Source organism: Adiantum capillus-veneris, chromosome 21 (assembly GCF_014529385.1).
Source record: "Adiantum capillus-veneris isolate H3 chromosome 21, ASM1452938v2, whole genome shotgun sequence".
Lineage (NCBI taxonomy): Eukaryota > Viridiplantae > Streptophyta > Polypodiopsida > Polypodiales > Pteridaceae > Adiantum > Adiantum capillus-veneris.
Genome location: NC_140951.1, coordinates 139,360,389 through 139,372,103, shown reverse-complemented (window position 1 = coordinate 139,372,103; position 11,715 = coordinate 139,360,389). Strand labels below are relative to the sequence as shown.

Below are 11,715 nucleotides of genomic sequence, written 5' to 3'. Positions count from 1 at the left end.
GAGGGGCTACTAGCTACTAGCTAGCCATCAATATCGTGCTGCTTTAAAGTTTGCGAGGCCCTTTCAGCTTTTTGTCCGGCTTTTTGGCCGTTTGAGATTAACTAGGCTATGGGCACCACCACAATATTGCCGTGAGTCATGACGGTAGCACGCGAGCTGGATCTCTCTCTCTCTCTCTCTCTCTCTCTCATCAATACGCGTGTGCGCACACACACACATACACCCACACACACACTCTCCCGCTCTGCGCTCACATGACTGACGCCAGATGCGAAATTAGATTTCTCTGTCTCTCTCTCCTTCCTCTTTCCACGTGCCGCATGCGATTTCTCTCTCTCTCTCTCTCTCTCTCTCCGCCATGTGCCGCCCCCAACCCTCTTTTCGCTCAAAGCCTCAAGAGGATCTCCCCAGATACCCTTTAATTAACGTGCTTCAAAATTGGGGATCCCTACTTCCTTGACCTAGTGACTCGTGAGTCGTGAGGGGCTACTAGCTACTAGCTAGCCGCGACAGTACTACTCATCAGTATTGTGCTGCTTTAAAGGTTGCGAGGCCCTTGCAACTTTTTGTCCAGCTTTTTGTCCAACTAGGCTATGGGCACCACCACAATATTGCGACGGTAGCACGCGAGCTGGATCTCTCTCTCTCTCTCTCTCTCCTCTCTTCTCTCACTCTCTCTCACACCCACATCAGTACGCGCGCGCGCGCACACACACATACACCCACACACACACTTATTCATGTATGTATATATGTATAGCATAATAGCCCTACTCGCGGTCGACTCGGGCATTTCAGCTTTCCATGGCCATCATGTTTCTCCAGCTATGAAATACCAGAGTCATGAACTAGCGCACGCAGGTACTGAGCGCAATTGCATTGCGGGCCACGTCATTGTAGAGCAAGATGCAGAGACGTGGTTTGCATGGCGTCCAGCCATTCCTGAAGCAGGCGCAGAATCAGCAGCCGCCGCGCATCCGAAAGCTGCGCAAGAAGACAATAGCAGACTACCCTGTGAAGCTGAGATGGATCCCAGTCCTCTCTTTTGTGCTACCCATTTCCCTCATTTTTGACCTTGTTGGCTACCTGAAGCAGATTATTTCCTTCAGTAAATCCTACACATCGGCAGCGCCAGCACGATGGCAATGTAGCCAAGATTATCCAACGCCTGCGGCAGCGCCATCTCGACTCGATGGACTTGTTTGCACTGCGCGTAAGCCATATGTTACAGTGGGGATTCGCAACATGGACTACAAGCGAGCGCGTCGCTGTGAAGTCGACCTCTCAGCATTCAACAATGTGCTGGATATAGACACCACGCGCATGATTGCCCATGTTGAGCCTCTTGTGAGCATGGCCCAAATCACTCGTCTCACCGTGCCCATGAACCTCTCCCTTGCTGTTGTGCCTGAGCTGGATGACCTCACAGTGGGTGTGCTAATCAATGGCTACGGCATTGAAGGTAGCTCTAACATATACGGCTTATTTTCGGATACGGTTGTATCATATGAGATTGTTCTCGCTGACGGACGCTTAGTGAAGGCCACAGCAGACAATGAATATGCAGATCTTTTCTATGCCATTCCCTGGTCACAGGGGACTCTTGGTTTGCTAGTGGCAGCTGAGATCAAGCTCATTCAAGTCAAGCAGTATGTAAAATTGCGATACTTGCCCGTGAGGGGGACACTAAATGAGCTCGCTGAAGCATATATCTCATCTTTCACAGGAAGTACTCCCGTCGACAATTATAAACTGCATGCAAAGAGTGGAATTAACGAACTAGGGTGCTGCAATAATCATCAAAATATGGTAAGCTTCAGCTTTGCCGTATGAGTACTCTAGCTGTAGTGCATTTAGATATTGATTAAAACCCCATAATTTGGATGGACTGACCCTGGTGGAATTATTGGAGTGCATTAATCAACTAAGTTAACTGCACGAACTCGGGCCATTGCACATTCGAGTATATTGGGTGAATGCGTATGATTATCCAGACGTTTCTTCATCTGAATTCGTATCTGTATAGCCTCATCTGTTGCCGCCTGCTGGTAACCTTCCTTGGTGAGCGTAAATGTATGTGGGAAGGTTTGGTTTTATCGGCCTGGACCGGATGCTACTTATGCATTAATCTTCTGAGCTTATCTCTAGATGACGTTGTAAATGATGCTATGTATCATGGTATTCTGTCTAGTTACATGCTGTCTTCTTCAGGAGTTACAACCCGAGTTTGTTGAGACGATAATATACAGCCCAACAGAGGCAGTGTGCATGACAGGGTGGTATGCCTCGTCAGAAGAGGCGAAGCAGAATGGCAATCACATCAACAGACAAGGTTGGTGGTTCAAGCCCTGGTTTTATCAGCATGCAGAGACTGCCTTACAAAGAGGGGAGTTTGTTGAGTACATACCGACAAGAGACTACTACCACCGGCATACCAAGTCATACTTCTGGGAGGGAAAGCTCATCCTGCCTTTTGCAGATCAAGCTTGGTTCAGGTTTGTGCCTAGCACCTAATTACCATCTGCTTCCTGGTAATTATGTGGGAAGTTGATTGCTATAGACACCTTATTGTGGCTACGAAAGTCTGAGCACAAAGACCGCACATAGGCCAAGAGCGGTAAAATCTCACAGAAAAATGTGTCATATCTTCTTCTGGCAATGAGAGATGGAATTGCTGGCTTTTAATTGAGTTTTAAAGCATCATGTGTAGTTTTCCTACCCACCATACAATCTACAGAAGGGTATAAATGAGTCAGTTGAGTTTCTATGGAATTTAGAGGTAGATGCCGTCAAGGTATGGTTGTTTGATGTGAGTGCTCATGCTTTTTTCTTTTGGTTGGGAAGTAGGTGGTTGCTGGGGTGGTTGATGCCACCGAAAATCCCATTTCTGAAGATTACAGAAGCGCCAGCAATCTGCAATTACTACCATGAAAATCATGTCCTCCAAGACCTGCTTGTACCCCTCTACAAGCTCCCTGCTGCACTTGAATTTTCTCACCAAGAGTTGGAGGTCAGTCTTCAATTTTCTTTTGTAACTCATGAATCTTCTTCTTTTCTTCCTTAATTATGGCGCAGCTATTCAAGCTACTTAATTAGGGCAAGTGCATTTGATCAATTGCAAATTACAAGCAGCTGGAGATTATTTTTCATTGTTCGTATGTCAACACCTATCAATGGCTTCAATTTTGCTTGACTTTTAATTAACCCTGCTGTTTATATCCTCCTGATTAGCATATATATATATATATATATATATATATATATATATATATATATATATATATAGTCTGACAATGTTGTATGTGTATGTGTAGCTTTATCCGATATGGTTATGCCCACACAAGCTGTACAAGCACCCAGTAAAGACAATGCTTTACCCAGAGCAAGGCTTTGAAAGTCATTAGAGGCAAGGGGATACGCCCGACGCCCAAATGTACACAGATGTTGGCTTGTATTACACGCCCGCTGCGATTCTTCGTGGAGAGGAGTTCGATGGAATTGCAGCCTGCCAACGTGTTGAGCAGTGGCTTATAAAGAACCATGGCTATCAAGCTCTGTATGCGGTGACCGAGCTTAATGAGCAAGACTTTTGGCGCATGTTTGATGGCAGGCTGTATGCTGAGTGTCGTCGCAAGTACAAAGCAGTGGGCACTTTTATGAGTGTGTACTACAAGTCCAAGAAAGGGTCCAAGACAGAGAAGGAAGTGCAAGAGGAGGAGCAAAAGCTTGTGGATACAGTACTTACAACCAGCTAATTATCAAAAAAGTGGATTGAATTCAACAGCACCTGCCCCCCCCCCCCCCCCAAGGTCTCGCTGATCATGATCTTTGCCTAATTTAGGGATTCATTAGGCCGGCCTAGCTAGCTGCATCATGCCAACGACAAAAGAAATCACCTCTTGAGGAAGTTGTCAAACACAGTAAAAAAGTGCCTGCTGAAGCTGTAATTAGGCACCATGATGCCTTCTGCATGCAAACATTTGCTACAATAATGACAATATATAAGGGCTTTATGGTAAACATAATATTGACTTCCTCAACCTGCGGTACCTATCATCAAACAATTGCATTGTAGTTCAAGACCCCTTTCATATGCTTTGTGTAGTGCAATCAACTTATATAATTTGCCATATATAACGTTAACTTAAAGATATAAATACAAAAAATGATTGGCAATTTTGAGATTGTTTTGCTAGGCAAAATAGCTCTTGAAAAAAAAAAAAAAGGTGTCAATTTTAGGCCTTGACTATTATGAGGCTAAATCCCACTTTAAAATCACTACATCTCTAAGCTTTCTAGAAAAAACATAAGCACAGAGAATTGAATTAAAAAAGCATCTTTAAGCTCTACACCCTAAGCTTTAGATTCCTATGCTCTACACCCCACTTTAAAAATTCTACATTTTTAAGCTCTAGAGCTCTTTTTACAAATTTAAAACTGTAGATCCCTAAGTTGTAAATCCCACTTTAAAAGCTTTTAAGTTCTAAGTCCTAAAACTTTAGCGTCTCGAGGTGACCCTCCCTCTACTTGTGGATCAATATAACATTTTCACTTTCTTTAATTCAAAGTTTTACCTTGTAATAAAAAAAAAACTCTAGATCTTCATTGGATCATTGGAGACCTTACTTTAAAAGTTCTACAACTTTAAGTTCTAAACTTAGCTTTAAAATCTTTAAAAATAAAAATAAAAAATCTTTAAAGGTTAAAGCCTTGAATGATAAATTCCTTCCATAAAGTTTTAACTAACAAAAATGACAACTTTAGTCTATTACCTCAAGTTTCAAGTTTCAAGGGGTGAACCAAATTCTCAAAATGAAAAGGTGGCCGGTAAAAGAACTTCTCAAATGTCAAAATGAAAAGTTGACTCTTGGGATTTGTGGAGCCTCTAAGGCTTTATCATTTAACATGTAAGGTTGTCAACTTTTAGTACTTTCAAAGGCATTGGGCAACCCAAAATCTTTTCTTTGATATATGAAAGTTCATTTCATATTTCAAAACTCAAGACATGTCCATCATTAGATTTACACAATTCATTTCAATGAGTACCCACTATCTTATTTCAACAAATCAACATTTTTTACCTATCAAAAAATGCTTAAAAATGCAACTCATTTTTTTTCCTATTTTAGTTAGCAAAAAGAGAAGGCAACGCTATAGCCTTGCCCTTTGGGCACGCCAAAAGAAGAGAGGTTGTTTTAAAAAAAAGTACATTTTTGGCTTTGCCCTTTGAGATGGGTTCTCTTTTTGGCTGACCGAAAATAGAAGTAAATTTTTCTTGAAGAAAAATAATTTGATGGTCAATGTGTTCAAGAGAGTTATGAGTGGTAGTGGTGCTTTATTGAGTGGTGGCTCTGGAGTGGAAGTAGTGGGCTCCTTCATCATGGCTTTAAGTGGGTGGTGTCACAGGCTGCAAATTTTGTCTCAAAAAGTAAATATAGAAATTATTTCCTCCCTTTCTCTTTGTGAAGCGAGCGTGATTCGAGACACTCTCCCTTACTGAAGCCGTGTGCGGGGAGGGAGCGGCGAAGAGAGACCCGCCTGCTCGCTCCTTCTCGTCCCCTTCCACTGTTTGTGTGTTGTTGCTCGTATGGATTTTGGGCCCTGCTGCTTCTTGCTCATTACAGCTCTCAGTATTGGGTAGCTCAAGCTTGCTCTTATCATTAAAATAAAGCATCATCCTCTGCTTTAGCATACAATCATAATCGACAGAATGGGTGTCCTGCATCAATATTAGCATATTTGGCTTAGAATGTGTGTGTGTGTGTGTGTGTGTGTGAGAGAGAGAGAGAGAGAGAGAGAAAGAGAGAGAGAGATGTCCGCAAGGGGTTTGATGGGGGGATTGGACGGTAGATCTTGAGAAGCTTGATCTGCATCGAGTTGCACAAGCAAAACCTCCTCTGATCTCTGCAGAAACACCTCTAGACCTTAGAGATGTTGTCTCTTGAATGTTTGTGATGCAGGGCGAGTATCGTAATTCCAAGATCGGTACGACATACTACTACTCGATCTATTCAATCTCATTAACCGGAATCTCCCCAGATTCCCTTTTCTTCCTAGTTCACATTAACACCTCGCCCTTGCTGTCGCCCTCGCGTGCAACACCTCATTCTGAGCGTGGCGCCAGAACATCCCCCAGCCCCTTTCCTTCGTGCACCTAGCCACACACACAAAGAACTAGCTTGTCATGACACATAAGGATAATGTAGTATGGCATGGGTTGTTGTGCACTATCTACTGAAGCTAACTATGTCAGATGCTCTACATGACATGCCGTTTCAAGAAAACACACACACACACACACACACACACAGAAAATGAAATGTTATATTAACTTCTTCAAAAGGCCAAATTGACCTATGAGACCAGAAAGTTACAATGTGGTGGATCTGATACAAAGTCAGAGTAACAAAATAACAACATAACAACATAACAGAACAAACATACTATGGAATCCTAAGTTGCTCGATGTGAACTAAGCAAAGTGAGCCGTTGGTTGGGCTAGATAAATAGTTAGATCACAAGAGATCCAGCATCGGTCGCTGGTGGATCTCATCAATCTCCTCCATGGTAAGAAGTCTGATCGGGCATCCTGCATGCCTGGCCAGAGTGATCCGAATCTTCTGATGTAGCCTCCGTTGATGTTGTGTAGTCCTCCGCAGTCGTGGATGCTGGATGCTTGGATCTCCCCAGCTCAATTTCTTGGTCGATCAATGTGCTTCTGGTGTGAGATGAATGTGAGCTCTGCTATGGGAGTAGCTCCTCTGGCTATCTAGTGTCTACTCTAAAGAAATATGTGATCCGTCTCTGAGACTGGCTAGCCTCTCCACTCATCAGGCTAACTTTGTGTCTGCGTAGCTCTAGCAAGAACAAACCCAAGCATCTCTGATCCTCGTATTCCATGACTCTCGAGAGTGGTCCAACCCTCTCTAAACAAGCAATGGAAGCGACCTTGTATCTCGTAGTAGACGAGGCAGCGGCATGTGTAATGCAACTCTGTCTCAGGCTCCATGTCACACAAGGGGCATGTCCTGGCCTCTACTAGTACTCCGATGTATCTCCTAGTCTCAATCCGCAGCTGGTGAGAAGATGTGCGTATCTGGCCAATAGCACATCGTATCCCATGATAGGTGGGTGTCCATGTATCTGGGTCTCGTCACAAAACTGTCCTCCATAAGTTGGATTAGATGCTCTCTGTAGAAAGCCATCTTCGTGCCCAGCTCTTATGCTAGCTGTATCCAAGTCCTCTTGGTGTGTAGCTGAGTCAAGTCTTGGCGGATGAGCCTGGTGATCTTGGACTGTGTAAGAGTGAGAGATGGTGCATCCAGTGAGTACTGGAAGGGTGGAAACCTGTCTATGCTGAACCCATGTGCTTGAAACCATGATACCAGCATGCTGTATCTCCCTGCATGGCTAACTGTCAAGAGGACTCAAGTGCAAGGCGGACATATCTTTCTCTGGGAAGTTCCCACATGCGGTGTATGAAGGAGACTGATCTGGTGAGCGCCTCAACCACTAGTGGAGGGGCCACTAGCTCTGCTCGGATAATGGCATGTGGTACTGAATCCTTGGCTCTAATGAGCCACGAGATCATAGAGACCAAAGGTTTCTCCATGCTCCCCCATCCATCAGTCTGACCCGACCTTCCATGATGATCCAATGAAGGTCCCCATATCTCAGCTCCATAGAGCAATGCAGAATCCACCAAAGTGTCAAAGAGCCAGAGCTTCGTCCGAGACTCCTGAAACTAAACCTGCGAACACATCCTCTCCAATCTACCGAATGCTCCAGTCAATCTGGTCTCTACTGCTCTCCTCAGTGAAAATACAGGTCCGCTAAAAACCACTCCAAGGTAAGTGTAAGCATTTGTATACTCCACCGTCTCTTGGCCGTATGTGAATGTAGGTGCCGACCTCTTGATCCACTGTGGGGTGGTATTAAATACCATAACTTTGGTTTTACCAAGGTTGACAGACAAACCACTTTCGTGGGCAAACCTATGCATAGCATCCAAGTGATGTTGTATCCCCTCCGGAGAGTCGGAGATCAAAACAATATCATCAGCATGTAACAATAGTGGAATCCATGTCCTTGCTAGATGTGCACCCCTGTCACCATCGCTCTCAATTTAGTCCTGCAATCTCATCCACATACATACCGAATAGAGTAGGAGAGAGCGGGCAGCCCTGTTTCACCCCAATAGTGGAGTGAACCGATATAGCATTAGGAAAAATTTGGACTCACAAAGAGGCCTTATAAGGAGTTTGACTTCCTCTCTCATGTCCAAAACGGGCGTGCAATAAAATTTGCAAATCAGCTCTAAACTTGGCGGAGATTTGACAATCAGAATCTACTCTTCAAGCTCTTTCTATTGATATATAGACCGATTGAGATTCCTCATATTTTGAATATTCTATTTTTGATTCTCTTGTGATGTGACAACTTCGTTTAGAATCTAGAGAATCAAAAATAGAATCTTTCAAAATATGAGGAATCTCAGGGCGTGCTATATATCAATAGAAAGAGCTTGAAGAGTAGATTCTAACTGCCAAATCTCGGCCAAGTTTATAGTTGATTTGCAAAAATTTTAGCGCACACCCGTTTTGGACATGAGAGAGGAAAAACTCCTTATAAGGCCCCTTTGTGAGTCCAAATTTTCCCTAATGATAGACCCTCAGAGGTGCGTACATGCCCTACTATTGATGTGTACAATTCCATGATCCCCCAAATGAGCTCTATGGGTACTCTCATCTCTTATAATTTGCGCATCAATGTAGCTCTAGGTACTGTGGTCAAAGGCTTTGCGGAAGTCCACAAAGCTACAATAGATCCATCTCCCATGAGATGTGCACTCCTCAATGATGGCCCTGAGTGTCAATATATGGTCAAGAGTAGATAAGCCTCTCATGAACCTTGCCTGCCCAGCTGCACGCATTCCTTCCCTCTCTGCCCATCTACTCAACTGCTGCTCGAGAATAGATGTGTACAACCGTGCTAGTGTGTATCCAATTATGATAGTGCGATAATTCCCAGGCTCCATAGGGTCTGCTGACTTGAAGACAGGTATAATCTTAGATAGGATCCAAGTATCAGGCAAGTTCTCACACATGGCACGGTTAAACATAATTTCTAGAAGCTCTGCTAGTAGATCTCTAGGATGCATGAAATGCTCAGCCACTAAGCCATCATGATCATATGCTTTCCCAATCCTCATCTTGTTAATGGCTTTCTTCACCATCTCAGCGGTGAAAAAAGCACATGTGTGTGGGCATGGATTGGGGGGGTCGAGAAGGGGTGGCTGTCCAGGTACCATGTACAAAGATGACGTGTACTGACCCCAGGTCTCTGTAGAGGTAATGGTTGAAAGGGGGGGGGGGGGGGGGGGGGGGGGGACTGCTCATGAAAAAGCCTCCACACCTCACACGATTCCTGACTAAAGAATAGCTGGTATAGATCTTGCTCTAGTCGAGCCAAAAATGCCCTCTTCTTCCACCGCACTAGGCGTCGGAAGTCAATCTGTGACTGTCTGTGAGTGATTTCCCCCAAAAGCACCTCCCTTTGAAGTCTAGCTCTAGTCTGGCGGCATTCCTCATCATACCAGTTATTCTGAGGCATGCTCCCTGAGCGCCATCTCTGCTCAGGCTGGGTGTGTGGGTATGCCTCCACTGCTGCATCATGTAATGTCTGTGTCAGTATAGTAGTAAGCTCCTCCAGAGGTCGCCCTGGCTCCTCAATGCAAAGGTGTCTGTAGATCCCGTCTATGTATACAGAATCTGTCTCCCGCGTGAAGGTGTAGCGAGTAGGGACTGCTACCCGTGGCCTGTGTGCTACACTGAACTGGAAGGAGATGGGCACAAGAGCATGATCCATTGCCACCCCAACCGGTCTGGGCCCAATTGTGAGATCCTAGATACTAGAGATGAGACTCGGCTGTGCCATGACATAATCCACTCTGCTAGCTCCATGTCTGTGTGGAAAGCATGTGAAACCTCCTGTAACAAAAAATCTCTATAGTCCATGTGCATTGCCCATGTCTATCAAGTGTCTCGCATACTTAGTATATTCCACATCCTGTGATAGTCTGGATAGGCCCGTCTCTACAACATCTAGCTCTCTCAGCATCTCCTTTGAAGTATCATAAAATACTGTGTGGTGATGTGCAATCCTAGCATTGAAGTCCCCCAGAATGATAATGTCACCATCCCTAGAGAACTCCCATATGTCATCATCCAAAATAGAAAAGGGGGACTGTCCTTTGGGTGATGCATAGACTAATGTACTTGGGGGAAAGTAGCAAATAGCAATGTAAAGATATTGCCTGTCTCTGCTCTCAATCTCACCCACATGTACCTAGCCTACTCATCCTTGTGGGCTATATGTATCAATGGCTGCAACTCCTTCTAAATAACACTGCCACTCCCCCTGAGCCCCGTCCTCTGTGCTCTGATCGCGTCTCCTGTCTGTAAGCCGTCTCCCATCTGTATCCACTGATGTGAGGCATATATTGCTTAGGGGCCTAATGTGTCTCAGATTAGAAAATGATGTCTCTTCCAATAAAAATATCCTCAAAAGCACCCACATCAAGATGCATAGATCCATTACAATTCAAGGCGGTAACTTTGAGTGTGGTCCCATAAGTCTTGCACCGTTATTTGGAGCGTCGCTCCAGTATTACCACTCTTCCATCTTGGTAAAAGGCAATCTTGCCTTTTCCCCTTGTCGCTCTAATCTCCGGCATTACCTCCTACATATGAGCGATATGCGAGAGGGTAAGATCATCCCCGAGAAAGATGCTCGTCTCTTTAAGAGTTGGCCTTTTCTTCAAAAGACCTTCTTCGCTTCCATGGAGGGAAAGTGAAGGATGCATGCCCTTTCTTTTGAGGTTTCCCCATTGCTTCCATTTTTCTTGTTGCCCACTCTCCAAGCTCTTGTGTGCATTGGCTCATGAACGCCCATCAAAGCCATGAGTTCTTTTACCTCTTCGTCCACATTATCTTTGTCTTTAAGGCCACACATTCTCACATGTAGAGCGCGCACACATATTCTTTGCTCCTCCTCTAGTGTCAAATTAATAATAGTGGGTGTGGATGTGGACGTTATTTCCTTGCCTTTTTCTTTCTGGCAACCTTGATCCATTTCTCGGCTTCGTCCGCCTTCTCTTGAGTCTTTGTAATAACATCTACCCAAGAAGTTGTCATCTCCTTGTGTTGCTCTTCTCCCTCTTTGATGGCCCATACTTGCTCCTTGATTGTGTTGATTTCTTTGATTACCGAGGGTTTTAATTCACCCTCTTCCAGTGTGTTTCTTGATCGTGCTTCGGCGAGATTCTTCTTGAGTGACGCAATCTCTTCCTCCTGAGCCGTCACACGATCTTCCAGTGCATTTAACTTGCTTTCTTGGATCAACACGTGTCCTTCAAGCATATTTATTTTGCCCAATAGGTTGCGGTTCATCTTGGTAATATTTGTGCATGCTGCTCTCGTACACCTCTCTCCATTTGCACACCCATTTGCAACAATTTCCTATGATCTAGCTACGACATCCCATTTGCAGCACACTTTTCGTGCCATGCCTTTGTTTGCGTCCTCATACTCGCCCGCCTTGTCCATGTACTCATGCCCGGATGCATGATGGAGAGCTCCCAACCACATGAGATGAATAGAAGTCACACAAAGAGACAATCCTGTGTTCTTTTGCTCCAATGAGAGAGTTTTATTT

The 11,715-nt window shown here is 44.5% G+C and overlaps 1 protein-coding gene and 1 pseudogene across 1 annotated transcript; both read left to right on the top strand.

The window, feature by feature from the left end:
• The first annotated feature begins 801 nt into the window (after positions 1-801).
• On the top strand, positions 802-3,536 carry LOC147431830 (delta(24)-sterol reductase-like). The gene is made up of 4 exons (XM_086493045.1): positions 802-1,809; positions 2,212-2,495; positions 2,848-3,010; positions 3,315-3,536. The coding sequence occupies exons 1-4, from the start codon at positions 907-909 to the stop codon at positions 3,402-3,404; spliced, it is 1,440 nt and encodes a 479-aa protein (XP_086349171.1). The 5' UTR covers positions 802-906; the 3' UTR covers positions 3,405-3,536.
• On the top strand, positions 3,432-3,755 carry LOC147431829 (delta(24)-sterol reductase pseudogene; annotated as a pseudogene).
• The last annotated feature ends 7,960 nt before the right edge of the window (positions 3,756-11,715 follow it).

Bases quoted from the DNA above. Each gene is read 5' to 3' on its own strand.
- LOC147431830 (XM_086493045.1), top strand. From the start codon at position 907: ATGCAGAGACGTGGTTTGCATGGCGTCCAGCCATTCCTGAAGCAGGCG. The intron at 2,496-2,847 runs GTTTGTGCCTAG...GTTGGGAAGTAG, and splicing joins GCAGATCAAGCTTGGTTCAG to GTGGTTGCTGGGGTGGTTGA. The intron at 3,011-3,314 runs GTCAGTCTTCAA...GTGTATGTGTAG, and splicing joins TTTCTCACCAAGAGTTGGAG to CTTTATCCGATATGGTTATG.